General features: G+C 37.7%; 1 protein-coding gene across 30 annotated transcripts in view; it reads right to left on the bottom strand.

The window, feature by feature from the left end:
* DLG2 (discs large MAGUK scaffold protein 2) overlaps nucleotides 1-20,241 on the bottom strand; it is a 982,239-nt gene that overhangs the window by 580,226 nt on the left and 381,772 nt on the right. For 16 of the 30 annotated variants that reach the window (XM_088159292.1, XM_088159294.1, XM_088159295.1 and 13 more), the window contains one exon: nucleotides 10,459-10,539. The exons of the other annotated variants lie outside the window; for them this stretch is intronic. In XM_088159292.1, coding sequence (XP_088015418.1) covers nucleotides 10,459-10,539 — 81 coding nt within the window. The remainder of the gene's footprint in view (nucleotides 1-10,458; nucleotides 10,540-20,241) is intronic. 30 annotated transcript variants of the gene reach the window in all.

Raw genomic sequence — 20,241 nt, 5'->3', positions numbered from 1 at the left:
TTGGCCACTTTCAGTGTGTACTGTTGGACCCCTTCTATAAGTGAACACTGACTTTTTTTCTGCATGTTAGAAGGGCTCAGATATTTCCCAAAAAAAGAAGAATAAAACTGGGTTTTCTTAGTTCAGTTTCCCACGAGGCTGCCAGGAGTGGCACTTCAATTATGACAGCAAAACATCCTGCAAAGCTGCTTCTTTGTGATCTGTCTTTAGAGTAATAATTAATTTTAAAAGAGAAGTTGTTATTACACCATCCCTGGAAGTGTTCGAGGCCAAGCTGGATGGGACTTGTAGCACACTGGTCTTGTGGAAGGTGTCCCTGCCCATGGAAGGGGGCTGGAACTAGGTGATCTTTAAGGTCCCTTCCAACCCAAAGCATTCTATGACTCTGATTCTATTTTAAATTATCAGTAGTTTGTGCTTTCTTACTATATTTTTGTACCTCTTCTGTCCTACTTCACCTATTTTTATTTACTTCTTTACCTAATTAAGGAACTATTTGGGAGAGTCTTTTCATTCTGTGTTCCAGTAACATTGTTGCCTTACAAAATACTTCTCAGTTTTCATAACAAATATAAAGATTGCAGGGAAAAAATCTCTCAGAAGAAGGAGTTGATTTTATACACTTTGTTAACACTGGTTAAAGAAAAGTTCCTTAATGGCTTGAAAAACAGATTTTTAATTTTTCTTCTTTTACAAGTTTGGCTTTAAGATTTCAAAAAGAATGCATTTACCTGAATTCTAAATGCAGGTTGTCAGAAAAGATATGTCACTAAAGTTTACTCCAATTACCATATTTCATTGCAAATGTACTATCTGAACATTGCACCATCGTTGACATCAATATATGATATAAAAAGTTTGTAATGTGATTATGCCAACAGGAACTTGTCAAGGTCAGGGGAAGAGAAGGCAAGGCCAAAGTGAAATGTTCAAGTATTTCAAAGTTACCAGAAAAAAACTAGGCTGGCACTGCAGGAGTCAAAATGAAACAGAGGAAAGGAAAAGCTGAACTAAACATTAAGAGTGACCAAGGTCTGTCTGGGAAATAGAGGGTGAGATTTTAAAGTTTGGAACCTACAATGCTCAGTCCTTAGAATATAATTGCACTCTTCAAAATCAATCACTTATAAATGTAAATTGAAGTCACAGAATCACAGAGATATAGAATTACAAGCTGAGCTGGAGGCGAGCTGGAAGTGTGTCCTATTGTCCAACTCATTCTCAAAGTAGAGTTTCCAAGTTGAAACGGGTGTCTCAGGGCCCATTTTATTTTAGAAATAATTTCAGATCCTTATTATTTTAGGAAATTTAAAATGGAACTTCGAAAAATTTAAATCCAGAAGTTCTATGGGGTTTAAGCTGAATGCGAATTTAAGCTAAGGAAACCACAATTCTTTTCACAGCACTTCTAAACAAAATGTAAGAATCTTGTTATTGGAAACTTATGAGTTAAACTGCATATTTCTGAAGGGATAGAGGCTTTCAGAGGTCACTAGAAGAGGCAGAAACCCTTGGATTATAGGGCAGAAATTGAAATATGAGCTGTATTTTGCTTGCAACTGGAAAGTTTAAATATGTAACTGAGAAAAGGTTTATTTGTCAAAAAAGCTCTTTTATTTTCAAATTCCTATGGCCAAAGTGAGATATAACTCTTCTTAGATAAGTAGAATATATTGCAATTATATGTGTGTTTTTAAAGATCTAAGCCAACTCATTCAATGACAATTAAAATTTGCAACAGCTCTGAAAGCCTATGTAGTAGAGCAGCTCTGCATGTTCTATCTCTCAACAATATACTGTGCCTTGTAGAAGACCAAATCATAGCAAAAGTATAATTTTATCAATTCTCTGGGTACTCTCTATTGCAATTAGAACAAATTTTATTTTTATTTAATAGAGTTGGAATAAAGTGCATGCTTGTCTCATCATAGGATGCTCAACATGGAAAGCTCTCTTAATTTTCTGGGCTTTATGGAATTCAAAGTCTTGATGGCTGAAATTTCTTCAGGCTTTAACTATGGATTAAACTTAACCCAGCCATTCTTCATTTGCAATTTAATCAGTAACAATGTGTTTTCCAAACAAATGAAAAAGTGCTGCTTTCTTTTGTTATTGGGAGTTGAGTGCAAAAGACATCGTAGAAAAACATCTCCCATAGTAAAACCTCACTCCCAGGTGAGTTCATCAGTTTACTCTTAATTGTTCCCTTTTGTTCTCTAAAATCCTCCAAGCTACCTACTAATTCCTATATATCTTCTCAGTACTTCACTGAATAAAGGATTTGAATAAAAATGTGCTTTTAACTGGATTCCAACACTGAGATAAAAATTTTAACCAAACATTTTCTTCTTAGAGACATAGACATGACATTACAGTAAGCTCTAAATTTCTGTTGCACAAAGAAATTATAGAGTTCTCTTTTATATGAGGGTCCTTGAAACTCAACTGTACTATAAAGATATCATTTATCAGGGTCACTTCTATCCTGGGAAATACTTTTTCAAAACAAAAAAGAAAAAAAATAGCTGCAACCTTCCTATAAACATTTTATATAAACAATCAGGAAGACTGAGTTCACTACAGAAAGAGCATGTATTTCTAATAACATTTAATAGACTGCTTACACAGCCATTATTTCACAATTTCCTTGTGCTTTTCTGAATGGGTGAAGATTTATACCGTGAAACGAAGAGAAAAATAATTTCTATCCCTTAATTGGAGAATGAATACGTGAAAAAATTAAGTAGGACATTTGGCTGAGGCAGCAGCCACCAATGTAAAAGAACTAGCAGTACATTTTAACATAGAATATGCTTCTTTTTTCAGAAAGATTATACCATGGCAATAAGTATTTTATCTTAAGCTACAAGTTGAGTTATGACTAATTTCTGAATTTACATGCAGGGCTAAAAGAATTACATCAATCATTCCCAATGATCAGGGATATCACAATTTTCTAACTTCAATATATAATAACATTTTAATGTATTTAATCAGGATGATGTCTCCAGAAGCAATATGTTTCTTAAGGAAAATTACCCTTAGATGCAAAATTTTGAAAATATATGAAAAGGTTGTGAATTCATACTATGACTTCAGGCTCCTGAAGTTTTCAGAATCTGAGTTTGACACGACTGCTGTGTAATGATGACTTCATAAAATTATTTCAAGACTGCCTAATAACTTGCAGATTACAAAGACAGCTGATTTTTGAGTCTTTAGCTTCAGAAATCCTGCGTCACTCTTTCACTGTTGGGAAGCACTTTTAGCTCTCATAATATTCCACTTAAGTTTACTTTAGAATCATTAAGGTTGGAAAAGACCTTCAAGATCATCAAGTCCAAACTTCAGCTGAATACCACCCAGCCCACTGAACCATATAGCAAAGTGTCATGTCAACTCATTTTTTGAACTCTTCCAGGGATGGTGACAACACTAATTCCCTGTGTGTCCTGTTCCAATGCTTATCCACTCTTTCAGCAACTAAATTTTTTTCTAATCTCCATCTGAAGTTCCCCTGGGAACAACTTGAGGCTATTTTCCCTTGTCCTATTTCCTAATGGCCTGGAAGAAGAGGCCAACTCCCACTTTGGTACAATCTGTTTTCCAGCAGTTGTAGACAGCAACTATATGTAACTCCACAATCATAAAAATCCCAAATGTTTCAAGTAAGAAAGTTATAATGGAGTCAAGTGGGCTTTAGCCCCATTCAGAGAAAATTTACATTAAAAGAAAGTCATATAAATAGATAAATGCTATGAGGGGGAAAAACAACAATAACAACAACAAAAACCTGTCAAGGAAGTGCAGAAGAGCCTGATAATGCAAGGTGACCACATGGGCATGTCTACGAAAGAAAGGAAATGCTGTAATTAAATATAACTCTTCCTGTCTAGAGATAAGAAATAAATTTCCTCTCCTTTTAAATGGCTGACTTCTTTACACCATCTTTCATCCAAGTTACCAATAAATATTTCCCTGCTTCTGTGAGGCAGATGTTACAGGAATCCCATGATGGTCACTATGGATGTGGCCACCTCCCGAAGGAAATATGGAGCGTATTTGGCAACGCACTGAGGTTAAGGTCTACTCCAGAAACCAGGGTTAGCAGATGGTCAGGACCACACATTGGCCTTAAGGGAGGTTATGGGAATTTAGGCTGACACAAATATTCAGCAGTTTTGGCTTAATTTTCCAAGAAGGCTGGAAGTGCTTTCAGCAACTGCGCAGCTACGCAGGAACCTCTTGGAGCCCTCAGAATTTGCAGGGGTTTCTACAGAAGTGACCATAGGACTGAAGCCCACCATCACTTCAGGAAAAAGTTGTACACAAGTGAACAAAGATTTACTAAATGTGAGCTAAAAAACCTGAACCAACCCCCCACCCTCCAGTTTTTAAAATTTACGTAACGGAAATGACAACTGACCCAGCACAAGAGTACAATTATAATTAACAGGAGACTTTGCTGAAAAACGTCTGTGCTGCCTTAGGGAACAATGTAGGTCACAGCATCAATTAAAAGCAGAACAAACTCTTCACTGACTCCATAACATTTAACCCCAAATGATTTTGTTGCTGTAAATTAAAAAATGCATTGCTGCATTGCATCACAGAAGTGAAAAAAATGCAAGAATTAGCTTGTTTGAAAACTTATTTCAAGCTCCAGCACTCACTTTACCCCATATAATATAGGCAAGCAATATGGAATACTGATGTTACCAGTATTTTCCTCAGCTTTGTGGAGCAGAATTATCTGTATATTCAGTTTTCTTTTACCTAATCCAAATATTAATATTAGACCTTTGCAGGAAAACATGTGAAATTTACTTAATTGACAGTCAAAACCAGCAGTTTGCCTTTAATGCTGACTGCAAAGAAGATATAGGATTTTTTTTAAATCCTAAGCCTTAGTTTTGAAGCTATAGTGAACTCTCTTCTGTGTGGGAAAGTGGAATATAGAAAGAAATAACTTCAGCCAAAATGTGCTTGCAGAGTCACTACAGATATTTTACCTAATTACTAGCATTAATTACTCATTTTATAATACTATATCAAAGATGACTGTGAATAGAAGACACCCCCAAAAATTAAGAATATTCACTTTTAAAGAATTGTCCACAGGTAACATCTTTTAAAAAGATCAATATATATCTGTTTCTTAACAACAAAGACAATTTTCAGCAGAATTCAAGCCAGAAGAAAGATCTTTGCAATAAAGTGTCTCAAGTGTTGCTGACCTTTATGTTTGTTCATGTGGAAATATTGAGCAATATCTTGGATGCAATTAAGTCTTTAGAAGTTTTATTGTTTACTTGAATGGGAGGTGAAGCAAATTCTTCTTAGCTTGTGAGACTGAAAGGGCAACTACACAGCATTGATAAGCTGGACTGCCTGAGCAGTGTCTAACAAGGTTCATGAGAGACCACAAGGGAACATCAACTGACACAATAAACGAAGGGAAAACAAATTTATAAAGTGCACCTCCATGTCTTCTACTACTCATGAGTAATACTAAATAATGAAAATGTACTGTAGGCAAAACTAAGACTTCCCAATGCTCATGCAGTACTTACAGCTCAAAATAGTCTTCATAGAGAAATAATTCTATAGGGTATATAGGCAAGAGCAAAGACTCCTTTCTGAAAACTTAGCAGTGGAAAAAGCTAAATAGCTATGTTAGTTAATAAATATGTCTCTCAGTAAAGTACAAAGGAAGTAGGTTTGTACAGCTAGGTTTTAAAACTCAAACTCTGCTTATGTTCTCATCTCCATTTGCAAATTCCAATAAGGGGTGTACAGGAGCTCAGTTCCCTCTTCCCTGGTGAAATGCTAAGATTATGCAAAGAATGCCAACTTCTGATTAGCCCATTATCTACAGCCATAACATCTCAGTGGCAGTGTTAAGAATTGCAATTCCACTGTTGAAGGCTTTAAGGAAGTCCAGAATGAAAAAGGAGCAGCCAAGCTTTAGAGAGTTTCCAATTTGAGTGTAAAACAGGAGAGAACAGATAGAACAGATGCAACCATTCCTCAACAGTTCTCATCAGGATTTCACCAGAGTTTTAGACCTGTCATTATTGAGACGCTGAATTTCTTTTAGACATAAAGACAAAGGCAGACTTTGCTGATGAATTGAGCAAAAACCATGAAAATGTTGTTTGGAAGGCTTCAGAATTGAACAATGGAACCTTCCATCCTTGCCTAACAGCAGAGCAGAGTCACTTTTTCCCATGGAATGATATAAGGTAAGTAAGGTCTGAATAAGTGAAAAGAATTTATTTTATGTGCAAGTCAAGCTTGAAAAGACATGCTCTAATGCATGTAGGTATTGGGGGGGAGGGTGAACAAAACAAAGCTCATTTTAAATATACTTTCTCTAGGGGTTGGTAAGTGCACCTATGGATTTGTAGGCTAGGGGTTTCCATTTCTTTTTACCTCCAAGTGTTCTAGAGTGCTATTGGATGAGAACATATCTCATTGCTCTGAGAATATTGTAATGGTGGTAGGATAATAAATTAATTCTATATCAAACAGAAGGAAAAGGTCTAACAACTCTTCAGCCACTGCAAAGTTTCTCAAAGCCCTTTACAAAAGAAAGGAAAATGCTATTACTCTTTTGCAAGTAGGAAAGAAAATGGAAAGAGAATGAACCAAACTGCTCAAGATGACTCAAGAAGAGTAGAAAAAACATATAATAGGTCTAGAATATACTTTAAAGACCACCCCATCTTCAACCAGTTGTATGACTGAGATGTAGATGGCAGACACACAGCACTGCAAAACATCAAGCCCTCTCAACCAAACCTCTCTGTTTTAATCAAAATTTTGCAACTCCAGGTTAAAAATCAGTGAAGGAAAATTAATTCAGAAGTTTGTGATCTAGAAGAATTCAAACTTTATCCTCCACACATGTAGGCCAGGAGGTGGGTGTACTGAGCTTTTTTAATGAATTAAAATGGAAGGAAGTGGGAAGGAAGTAAAAAGAAAATAAATGCTTTCATTAGCCCAAGTAATACAGCTCCATATTTCTCCATTTGAACTACTGACTGGGGAAGAAAGTGATAAAATGGATCTGTTCTATGAGTTGAACCTCCACAATACCATCTAACCCCACCTTCCTTTGCAGAAGTAGTTTTTTCTGACTCAGCACCTTAAAGGCACCTCAAAGATGTGGAGTTTAAGGCTCAAAGTACCATTGGATCATTGGGATTTAATGCACGGCCATATGTAACACTGACAACAGCAGTTTGTCTTAAACACAAGAGTGCACACCTATTTCAGGAAAGCACCTAATCCTGGAAACCTGACAGGACTGAGACCTAACACTTTCCTTGATGGTTTGTCCTGTGTTCTCACTTTCAAAAACACCTGCCCAGGGTTGGTTTGCTCTTACCCTGGTACACATTCTGCTTTTCTCTGCTACTGTGAAGAATCCTTATTCCCAGACATCCCACAGGAATACACTGTCATAAAGTCATGTTTCTCAAAGAAGAAGACCTTTTCTCCACTCTAGTCCCTCTTCTCTCTTTTGATAGTTTTTATTATCTTTATAAATTACAGATGCCGAAACCTGGTAAAATATTTCCTTCCACAGTCTCACTGTTGCACATAACAATAAAACCACCTCCTTATTCTAAATTTTTAGTGAGGTTCTTTTAGATTCAAGTTAAAAATACAAGCCCCACTGAGCTGTCTGTTCTTTCCTCTGGAACATTCCTAGCATCACTGATGTCAGCTGTAGGGCTGCCCATATGTATGTAAGGCTTCCATAATTTTGACAATTTTGTTTGAATGACTTCTGTTTGCAGGCTAGACTGTAATTGGAGTGCACCATCTGATTACTGTCTCCTCCTCTTTTTTCCTCCTGTTCCAATCTTTGTATTATTTTCAAATTCTAACATCCAAGAATTCATGCTGCTTTCCAAAGGATTTGTGAAAATATTGAAATACATTGTCCGCACCACTTCTAAACTATGGAAGACTGTGGAGAGAGACTACTTAAAACAGGATGCAGTGACAAGACAAGGGGGAATAGCTTCAAACTGAAGGAGAGAAGATTTAGATTGGATATAGGAAGAAATTCTTTGCTGTGAGGGTTGTGAGACATAGGCACAGGTTGCCTAGAGAAATTATGGATGCCTCATCCCTGAAAGTGGTCAAGGCCAGGTTGGATGGAGCTCTGAGTAACTTGGTCTCGTTGAAGGTGTCCTCCCTGACCATTTCAGGGGGAGTTGGATTAAACTAGATCATCTCTAAGATCCCTTCCAACCCAGGCCATTCTATGATTCTATTTTATGATTCTACGATCCATCAAAATTTCTCTGTAAGGGTCATTTCTCATTGACTAATGCTTTGAGATATTGATATTCAAGGAATATTATTTTGTTAAAGTATACTATTATTTATTTTATCCCACATGAAACACAAAAATAAATGAAATGCCTTACAAAAGCCTAAACAACACCCAGGACATTAGACAAGCAAATTCACATTCTGGAATGAAGTTTATCTAGCATAATTTCTTTTCTTTAAAATTATGTTGACTGTCATTAATGTCTTACTAATGCTAAGTTGCTGTTATGCTTGATTTTTTTAGCTAAGTTCTCTGTAATCTTTCCAATATTTTTTTCCAGTGCTGAAATAGAACTAGTCTGCTCTGCAGCCTTATTTGCAAAAAAAAAAAAAAAAAAGAAAAGGTGAAAATAATAGCATGACACTCACATTCCAAAATTTTAAAAATTCTCTAACAGATCTTTTCAGCCTCTTTTTTTAAGGCTCTTAGGTGAAAGTTACCAAGTAATGAGCCTTCTGATTTACTTATTTTATCACTGGCAGATGTTGTTTAACATGCTTTGAAAGATTCAGTGCTGTTTGTATGGTAGGGACACTGGATCTCCTACCACCATATGGGCTTGCTAGGGAGCAAACAGCACTTCCCTCCTACTGTGTGCCACTCAGTATTGAAGAGGTATCAGAGCTTTTGTTCATCTTTGCATGGATAAATGACACAATTAATTAAACAGTGATTGACTGGCATCATTTCTTGGTTTTGGCATTACAAAAAAGCAGCACAAATTAGTAATTCGCATACAAACTAAACCAAAAAATAAGCTTTGTTAAACTTTCCTCGAAATCTTAGGAAGTAGAAATTGAGTATCCAGATATATACAGTAAGAGTTCTCGTCCATTATTCTTGCCACTGAATTCATCCTAGGTTGCCACCTTAATCATTACATATTTTTGGCCCTTGCATTAAGGAAAATTACCTAGACATCCTAAGCTATTATAAATGGATGTCCAGCCGGCAGAAAGCTGTGTAAGATCACTCAGATTCCTCATCTGTCCTATTTATCCCAGAGTTTTGTTCACCCTGGATAACAAAGGATAGCAATTTGGGCATCAACAATACATCACTTTAGACTACTTTTACCAGAAATATTCCATTAGTGTGCATTATCTTCATATCTTAATCTGCCTTCTTTTCCTCCTGAGACTGCAAAGGACCCAGCTGGCAAACAGCCAGAATATCAAGTTTCTCACACATCTATTATCATAATGGCAGAAGGTCATACACTGAAAACCGAGCACAAATGCAACATAAACTAAACTGAGTATTTTGATAACAGAAATTTATGGAGGTTACTATTCTGGTGCAATAGCGTCACTTGCACTTTTGTTTGATTTGGAGGGGTTTTTTGTGCTTCTGGTTTCAATGACAACTCCTCTATTGGGAAAGTTCTTTGATTAAAGAACAAACGAACAAACAAAAAAACAAAACCACAAAACAAATCACAAAAAGCCCCACACCAAATCAGACTTCAACAATGTTTTTTTCTGTCAGGCTCTCTTGGCTCCATAAATATGATTAGTCTTCCTATCCTATACACTGGTTTGGTCCTGCCTGTTACATCTCAGAGACTGATTGTGCCTCTGCTGGACCAACAGGCCATAAAAATAAATTTCAAAGAGATAAAGGTGAAATTTTCCTGACTGCTTCAGATACTGAAGTCAGGACATTTACACTTAAGTTATTTAACCATAAAGATGTCTAGACAATGGAGAGACAAAAATCATTTCCAGGGCATGATCCCACTCCATCTAAAGGAGCCATCCAAATCAGGTTAGAAGAATTGTGATCAGGGCAGGTCTCTCTGTTGACTACCGTGGCAATATCATCGACTTCCTCAAATGTCAAAAATCAACTCAAGCCACATTGTTTTCCTAATAGCTCAAACTGTTCTCAGTTTGATCAGTATGTAGCTGAGGTTTCATGCATGCCTTGCATGGCACAGCATCTTGGAAAATATTTGCACAAATATATTTTTTTTTAACTTGAAATAGGCCCTTTGGGGTGCAGGAAAGTATTGGTGGAGAAAAATTGGCAGAACTATGAAGCAGCAATTCAGAAACTATTTGCTTTCCTCAATTACATCTCACAGTCAGCTTCACTACTCTCACCTGTGTATTAGTCCATTCCATTTCAGGAAAAGGTCCCAGCTGAAGGCCTCTACCTGTGGGATTTTCTTCCTCTTGGCCTTTCTGGAAGTACATAGAGACATCTACTCAGGACACGTTCCAAACTCAGATTTTTCATTGTCTTTGCATACGGTGCTTAGTTGTGCAGGTTTGCTTCCCAGGTTGTTATTTTTGGGGGAGTGAGCTCATTTATTCCCTTGAAGCTGTAAATTGGTGTTAATACACACTGAAATGCCCAGAGGCTTTATAACAAAAAAGAAGTTGGCATTATATTATATAGTATTAAAAATGTGAGTGCATATTATTGATTGTTAATATTTATGGATTAGCTATTTATCACTGAAGGAAGAACAAGTAAGTTATGTATATTTTATAAGAATTAGCACTGCTCTACTGTATTTAGGTTAATTTTTAGTATGCAACATCTATTAATCTCTAGTGACTATTAGCAAATGAAGCAAGAAGGCTACAAAGAATAAATAAACATTTTCTTAACAGTCCACCTCTTCTAGCTAAAATTAGAACTAACCCTGTTGCTTCTAAATTTTCAAACCCACTCTAATTATGACTATGAATTTATGAAGTTTAACAGTAGGAGGTTTTATATTTGCTTTTAATGAAAAGGTTTCCATTTTTTTGAAACAGAAAATCTATCATGAATTTGGTCTCCCACATAGGCATGAGTCAATGCCATTGTAGAAAACACACGAGTTCTTAACAAACAACAATATGGAAGAGCCTGCCAGTAAGGAGAGACATAAGGCAAGGATCTCAGTTTTTGTTGACAGTAAAACTGCCATATCTGTAGCTATGCATCCAACAGCATTTTTACACAATGTTTAATACACAAGGGACTGAAAAGCATTTCTACAAAGGCTATATTCATAATGATGTTTATATAATGCTGATCCTCACCTTTTACTAGGTACTTTAGAGACTTTTTATTTCTATCTTAATAAAGAATACAAACTTTAAAAAGAATAAAAATCATAGATCAGTTTAGGTGTGAAAGGAAATAAAGATCACCTAGTTCCAATACCCCCTGACTGGGCAGGGACACCTTCCACTAGACCAGGTTCCTCAAAGGCCCAGGCAATCTAAACTTGAACACTTTCAAGAATGGGGCATCCACATCTTTCGTGAGAAACCTGTGCCAGTGTCTCACCACTCTCACAGTAAAGAATTTCTTCCTAATATCCAATCTAAACCTGCCCTCTGATGGTTTGAAGCCATTTCCCCCTGTTCTGCCACTACATGCACTTGTAAAATGTCCCTCTCCAGCCTTCTCGTATTATGTTTTTTTTAACATCAAGCATAAAATGCAAGTATAAAAACACTAGGCCAAATCATTCAGGGAAGTCTTGAAACTCCTGCTATAAAGAATGGCTAATAATAGTCCAAAAGGCCAGAGTGTAAGACTTTTCAGTATATAGTCTAAGGAAAAGGGACTTCTGGCTCTGCTTGAAAAGATTAATGTGTCGTACAACAATATTTTTTAAGAATTGAGGCTTATATTGATACTGTCAGACTGCAGGCATTTAGCTGTGCCAGCTAGGAGCAGAGTCCTTTGAGACACGGGAAAATCCTGAGAATGGTTTCAGGCTGAAATTCCCCGAGTCACTCTGGAGGGTGCATTCCCACCTCAGTGAAGTGGGATGAACAGAAGCCTGAATATTCAGCTGAGCTTACACGGAGAGGATTTTTACATTAAAAAAAATCTAGAGTAACTGTGGCTGTGGATTCCCTAACACCAGGAACGAGCCCACCAGGAACAACCACAAGGCATTTTATGGACAAGTCCACTGGAGCTGATGCACTTTGACCACAGGAAGCTCCTGTGTACAGCTTTTTGGTTCTGGAGACTTTCGAAAAGGAATGTGTAGTATCCTAAACAGAGATAAAGAAATGCATACCGAGCAGTAAGCATGCCCCTGGCAGAGGAAACATCTAAATCAAAAATGCAGAGTAAGGAACACCTCTGTTGAGATCATTAACTAAGGAGGAGCCAAGAGTGATATTCTGTTGCAAAACGGCTTTCATTCAAGATATGAAGAATTGCTTTGCATAAGGACAAAGGTATAACTATTGTGCTGTAATCATTAATGATGAGACACCAGCAGAACTGCATCATTTTGGGGCACTTTGTTTTAAGATAAGCACTGAAAAAGCCAAAGAAAATTTAGAGAAGTAGAATCTCACAACCTAGGGAAGACTGAAAACAGAATATTGCATAGGGATAGTGATCAGTTGTTTCCAACTGAGAAAGAAACCAGGGGAATCACTCCAAATTTTCTGCTATGAAAAAAACCTTTAACTGCTAGGGTGCTGAAGCATTGAAGGTCTCCAGTCCTTTCCATGTCCTACAGGCTTTGGCTCCATGACAGGTTTATTTCCTGCAATTAATTCCAGCAATTTTAATTTGGAACGAGATGATTACTAACCAGCTACAAGCAAAAGGCATGTTCCTCTGAGCTAAGTTAAAATAAAATAAACACATACTTGCTTCCAAGGTAAGATTTTACAATGCCACTAGTGGATGTAGTGGTTGTAGAAATGTAAACCTCTTCATAAAAACCATCTTTTGAATAATCTCTACTCAAATGCAAGTAAGGTAGCATTTAAAACAGCATTCTTCATAAGCATCAAAATGTGAGCTACAAATGTGGCAACCCTAAAGGTGAGACTGAGTTTCCCAAACAGAGCTGTCTTATGTCATCAGGTGCATTAAGGTACTGTTTTGTCTCCAACTGCTTCTTCAAAACTGAATGGGTTTCCTTCTGTCATTTCTGACAGCCATATGCACACCTCAGATCTTACAGGACATCTAAAATAGCAATATGCCTAATTTAGACAACTGAATCTCACCCCAAGAAGTCTTTTATTATTTAAAGGAAGTATTTTCTAATAGACATTGTTATTCACAAAAGCTATTATTAAATGCAAATATATAGTTTAAAAATATAAAATTTGGGGGGTTATTGCATAGAAATTCTAAATCTCCTGCTCTTTAACTAAAAAAAAAAAAAAAATAAAAAAATTCAAATTTCCTTAAGTGCTATGAACTACTGTAAATCCAAAAAAATCCAAAATTCAATACAAGTTTTATACAAGACCTAGAGCCAAACAAGTTTCAGTGTTGAAGTACATCAATTTTAGAAGGATTTAAATACTCTTATAGTCTGGAAAGCCTTGTTATTCTATAGATTAAGGAAGGATCAGTTTATTGCCATGGAAAAAAGTGCTGTTAAATACCGGGAAGTCCCATGGTCCAACAAATATTACCTTCATACAAGAACATCATGGAATGTCATAAAATAAGTGAGCCACACCAATAGAACTGAGGAAAATAAAGTTTTCTGTTTAAAAGAGTCTTCAGAAATAGATCTCATTAAAATCTACCTAGTTCCTGCTGATCATATGTAGAGGCATTGAAGTACTGCTATGCAAAGTAACAGTAATAAAATATGAGCATAGGGAGATGTGCAAAGAAAATGCAGATAGTATTTCTAAATAAATCCATGAAAAATTGTTGCACTCACAGGAACTTCAATATACTGAGCAGTATCTGTGATCATGGTGCTAAGTTCAAGTCTGTTCCTCATGCCAGTGATGTAACCATTATAGAAGAATTCCACAGAACTGAGCATGAAGGGAAGAACTTCCATGGCAAATTATTGCTTTTAAACTAAATTTCATTTATGTCAGACAACGATAGAAAGGCACATTTCAATGAAAAGCTCAAAAATATATAGGAGGCTACAATTTTCTTTTAAAATTTGAGTCATTCTTTTTATCAATTTACAACGGAATAATGAACAGCTGATAGCACACTGGAGACAAGTCCAAAAATACTTTTAAAACAGGCTTGTGAATGAAATGAAAATTCAGGAGCAGCAGATGGGTTTAACTGCTGTTAAATGTGGAGTGGTTTCCAAGAACATGTTGTATGTAATAATAAATAGCCAGAGACATAAAGTTTCCCCAGCAGTTTAAACCCTGAGCATACAAGCTAAGTGAGGGCTTTCAAGCTTTGGCTCACTGCAACATCCTCACATTTTACCCTTGTCTACAGCAGCAAAAATGCTTGTTATTAACAATGTATGCCAGCAATGAGTGCAATTACAGCAGCACTGAGCACAGTTTCAGAGGCAGGCAGGTTTAACATGGGCTTTCTGAAACAAGAATAGTTCTTGGCTCTGCTTGCAGGTTAATCACATTCAGCACCGGGGTATCCATTCTCACAGTGGATAATTATGCCAGTGTACCCAGTGCCTCAGTTTGTGCATACGTTTTACATAATAAACATGTTAGAAATTGCCACCCCTTCCAGTTCTTGATCTGGATGTGGGCACTGGGATGACGTACTGCATCTAGGGCTTCTGCAGTCATGCTCTGCCTCCCTCCACGTCTTATGCCCTCTTGGATTTAAGCAAAAGTGAAGTCCCAAAGGCCCAGGAAAACAGGCAGCAACTTTTTTTTTGACCTAAACCAGTTCTGGCTTCATCGCTGAATCCATCAAAAAGTGGCTTTATTAAGTGACAGCTATGATTAGGTTAAAGCTTCTTCTACACTTGCTACCTTGTATTATTATACTTGACTGACACAAATACTTGTGACATGGAATGAGACTAGAACTTTTAAACTCACAGCGATGCACAGAGTCACAGACAGAGAAGGGTTCAAAAGAACGAGTGCAACTGGCAGAGAATAGAAATCTACATCGGGATCAAACACATAAAAAAAAAATCACTGCTGCTGTCTCCTGTTCTGTAACAACAAAAGGTTTGTGAGGAACTGTGGAAAAGAGCATCACTGGATTCAAGGAAGCCTCTGGAGTTCAGAGCAGACTTACACTATAATATATAAGTGTTCCTGCTTAGGCTCACCAAGGATGATTCTGGTTAGCTACTCTGTAATACCAGTATCTGCTTGATACTCTCTTGGATGAACTGCAGGGAAAGGATTATTAGGGGAACAAATGATGGAAAAGAAAGGTGAGGAAACAAATGAAAGCACAGTATCAGACAAGAGGAGAGATGTCAGACTTTCATGTGGGTTATCAGGTATAACCTCACACTATTCCTAATCTACTATTTTTCACTGCTGCACTAGAAAATCGTGATTTCTATACTTTCATTGCAGAAATCACCTATTTTCCCCAACTAATTCTTTCCATAGAAAAAAATAAGATGTGACTATTGCAAAACTACTTCTCTCTAATCCTAGTACTATACTTCATTCATGAAATGGATAAAATTAAATCAGTCCACTGATGCTCATGTGGCATTCAGGGACTACTTGTTTCCCAGGGATCTTCTAGGAGCTTTTTTTATCCCTTGTCTGATACCTTCTGAGAGGCTTAGAAATGAAATTGCTCTATGGTCTGGGAAATTCAGCCATTAACAGTCCCCAAAGTATGTCTTACATTCCAAACCAAATATTAATGGTCAGAAAACATGTCACACATGTAAGCTACCATCCTTTTGGTCAATCTAACAAGTACCCTTACTAGAGATTGTTTGGAGATTTCCAAAGCCATGGCTTCTGCCCAACATATCTCAACTGAAACATCCTTACTGTTACTGTCAAATGGATGCAGACACCATTGTTTTGTGTGCTCCCTGTTCAAGCTGCACCCTGTTCTGGTTGGTTGGACCTGCTGCAATGCTGTAGCACTGCTACTTCTGGAAATGGCTGATCACTCGAAAAAGGAGGCTGAGGAACATGCTCAAGGCTGGACCCTCATTATCCTCTCTTTTAGAAGTTGCATGAAGTCCTGGCTGTTCTACATGATTCCAGCTGCCTCCCAGGTCAAAACTGCTCTAGGAGCCAGACTCATGTAGTGTGGACGTGAGTAAGCACCTTCTGTTCCACAGTGCAGACACAGCCACTTTCTACTACCAGAGGTGCACAATACCATTACCTGAAGTACAAGTACACAAGAATTCAAATTGTATCAATTATGCATTTTTCCTTGTCCATTTGAAAGCGTCCAGTAATTTTAGGGGTGGTTGCCAGCAATGCAAATGTATGTGTTTAGAGGTTTCTCTTAATCAGAGCTATCAGAAACAGCCACTTCACTGGAGGCACACTGGAATTTGAAAGTGGTGACTATGGAGCACCACTGCAGATTGATTTTGCAATAGTAGTTCTGAAGAGGTTTTGTACATTGTTTTGACCAGCCATTTAGACAGCGAATTATGGGGATAAGAGATTACATGATTAGAACTAATCTTCGTTGAAAAGTACTTAAGCACAGGGTCAGTAAACTATGGTTTGTTCTCAGCTATTATTCAGCCATTACCACAGAAATGGATGATATACATGATCTCCTCTTTCACAGAAGCATTTTCTGATACAGGCTAATTATCAAGCACAAACATATGGGACTGTAGGGCTTTTCTTAGCCCTGAAAATGTAAACAAATAAAGGCCTGCTTGTTTTTTTTGTGGAGAGATATTTTTTTCCCTAACAACCATCATGAACCTCTTTTGCATATTGTAAGATGGTATATTCTGCAAGACTTCAATCACCAATACTGAAGTAAATTCAATGTATTTTACATCTTCTCTCGTGGCTTGTTCACTTTAAATGACCTTCATTTTATTATATTTTTTCTGTAACATTTTGGAGATGATTGTAATGTCCAGCTCCTATCTGCTCCAGATACTTTTTCCAAAATTGGTAATGAGTGTTAAATATGTGCCACTGCCAAATGCAGTCATTTTCCAGTGTCTTACCTTGAATCTGCTCTGGCAGCCTCTGTGCATGTCTCCTTTGAGACCAGACTGGTTATTAAATTCCAGTTATTAGGAAACAAATTTAGGCTCAGGACTATTTTCTACTAAACCTTTGTCAATTGCATGAATGACTTTGTCTATAAACAACAGCTCTCTTACAAATTTATATGGAGTTCCTGAGTCATAGATTTCACAAACAACAACAAAAAGGTTTGATTTGTGAAAAAGTGAGGATTTCCCAAAGGATCAGTTTGTGGTCAGTACTAGCTTAAATTGATTTCCCAGGAATAGGGGCATGAGTTATTTGCACCCACAATCTAAAGTCTTCTTTATTACAGCCAACTGTTTGGTCTTTATCACCTGCACTGCCAAAGCCTCTTTCAGGCTTCACAGAGTATTCAGAGTAGAATAAGAGGATTGAAAGAAATTTTGCATTTCAATTATGGAGATAATGACTCAAATAAGATCCTCTAATTCTCTCAGCTTCCCAAACTCTGTAGTAACACTGAAACCTTAACGTCCTTCTGTTGGTCTCCCCTCAAAGAAACCACATGCATTGAGACACAGGTTTCAACATGGATCAATGAGATGAAGTACCAGTACACCCCCAAAAAGCAAGTATATCATAACAGAACTAGTTCAGCTTTTACCCAGCAGCCCACTTTGTTCCAGAGAGCATCAGATCATGGCTTTCCAGCCTTTCTCAGCCCTACTGCCTGTGAAGATATCACAGATGTGCTTCCCAGTGAAAGATTTTTGTTGTCCAGCACAACTCAAATGATAATAATATGAAAAAAATTTCCAGGGGTGGAAAAATTATTAAATGTACTGTTTTTCTAAAGCATCTATTGATATATCAAGCTCATAAAATTTATCTGGTGCAATTTTTGACTGAAATATGTTTCCCTTCTTTTTGTTCTTACCAAAGCTAATAACTGTCTGACAAAGTAACTGTCTTACTGTCTTACCAAAGCTAATGCCTGCTGTGACACTCCTTAGGGAAAGGATAATTTACTGAAAAGTATGAATGGGAGATGTGGTTGGTCTCCACATGTCTCCTGATGCCTCTGGAGACTGTAACCATGCTCATCAGCATAGATCATGGTGTTTGTGCCATTTCAGTACCAGAGAGACCTGTTTGGCCCTTGGCTGTAACTGGAGAAAGTCACGGGTTTCCTACACACATGGTGACATATCAACCACAGACATACTCAGGGATGCCTCAGATGACATTTGAAATGCTGAAAAATGTCTGTGTCTTGGCAGGTTTATTATCCCTGGAGGACAGTTTTCCATTCTGCTTCCTCCCTTTTTAGGGGTCTTCAAGGGGAATGGATATCCCATATTTTCCACTAGTAAAAGAAATAAATTTTCCATAATACCATTACGAGTGTTTTCCAATGTGCTGATCATCCAGCTAGTTCAACACTTCTTTAGTGGGGGCATTCCTAAGTAAACTCTGCTCTTCAGAGACCTCTCTTCCTGTTTAGCTTTTACACACTGATGTGTCCACGCCTCTAAAACTGCAGTAAGTGCAGCACTGAATTCTGTTACTACCACTAGTAAATTTACTATCCAGTATTCAAGGCTAGCAGTGAAAACAGCTATTTTTGGCAACTTAATAGTGTGTGTGCCATGTCCAACTTCATAGCTGTCCCATTTACTTCCAGTTCAATAGTGTATTTATCTCCAAAAGCACTGCTGCTCATTGCTCCGGTGAGGATTGATCTGAGCAACACACATTGTGGCTCTTGCCAACATTTGCAAAACGATATAATCCATCCTCCTTCTCACATCTTTCCTTTAGTGACACCCAGTGGGTTGGCTTCTGTTAACTAACTCTGCTCCTCAAACTCCACATGCTTTTTGCTGCAGTCAGAGTTGTGATGCTGTACACAGCTCTTTTCTCCTACAGTGTTAAGGATCTCAATTAGGCCATAATTGTCCACCCACTACTCTGAGTTCAAACTTGGTCCTTCCTTTTGTTTATCAAATTCTTACATCTTTCCTTTCAGAATTCTTGGTGATGTTCCTGAGCTTCGTTTACCCTCTCAGACACAAGAGTGGTGTTGGGATGTGACTTGGGCACGCTCAATCCCTCCTCCGCTATTTTCCGCCACAGGAAAGCTAGGCAGGCTTGATGTGCTCTTGGAAGAGCTCCAGCCGAATGACTGGCAGAAAACAAAGGCGGGGTGTCACAGAATCAGCGTGTGCCCGCGGCCCCGTGGGGAGCACAGCAGAGCACACTCGTGTCCCAGTGTGCATGGAGCCAGCAGCATCTCTCACCAGAGACTCAACCCCCAGAAACACCACTCACAGCTTCCACAGCCTCCTGCATCTCTGACTAGAGCTACCATTCATATTCCATGCTTTTGGGGCAGACAGCATTCCACATACTTATTTGCTTCAGCGTTATAGCCTTTTTGGCTGGGGAAACTAAAACTATCAGAGATATCGAGGATTTCAACCCAGCAACTGTTAGAAAAGGATCTGCATTTTGCTGACATTCACAGCTTGCAAAACTAGAACAGTGTCACTTTCGTTACCCTCCACCTTCCTGGAGAATTCTAGCCTTGGTGAGGCAGGCTTTGAAGTGTTTCACTCTCCTCCTCCGTGTATTTTCTCTGTTCCCTTTAACTCCTTCTCTGAATCCTGTTCAGCAATCCCTTTGTTCTGATATCACTTGAAAGAGGGCTCTTTTATGCCCAGTTTCATCTAGCTGGGAATAACCACAGAAACCTGATGTCACCTCCCCTGACCCAGAGACTGTGATTTACAGACATGAGTACAGAGGTATCCACTGGTTAACTGAACAGGTTTGTCATTAGGCTTATTGCCTAATATCCCACCTGATTTTAAGGTTTAATTTCAAACCTGTTCTTCTAAAGAAATATAGAAAATGTAACTACAAACAAAAGAAAAGTAATTATGATGAAAGACATCTGGGGATTATAATTGTGCTGTATTTTCAAGTGCCTTCAGGGGCATAAATATACATTTTTGCTTTTGTGCTATATCCAAGGAA

Source organism: Sturnus vulgaris, chromosome 2 (assembly GCF_052056855.1).
Source record: "Sturnus vulgaris isolate bStuVul1 chromosome 2, bStuVul1.hap1, whole genome shotgun sequence".
Classification (NCBI taxonomy): Eukaryota; Metazoa; Chordata; class Aves; order Passeriformes; family Sturnidae; genus Sturnus; species Sturnus vulgaris.
The sequence above is the reverse complement of the archived record's forward strand: the minus strand, read 5'-3'. Positions and strand labels throughout refer to the sequence as shown.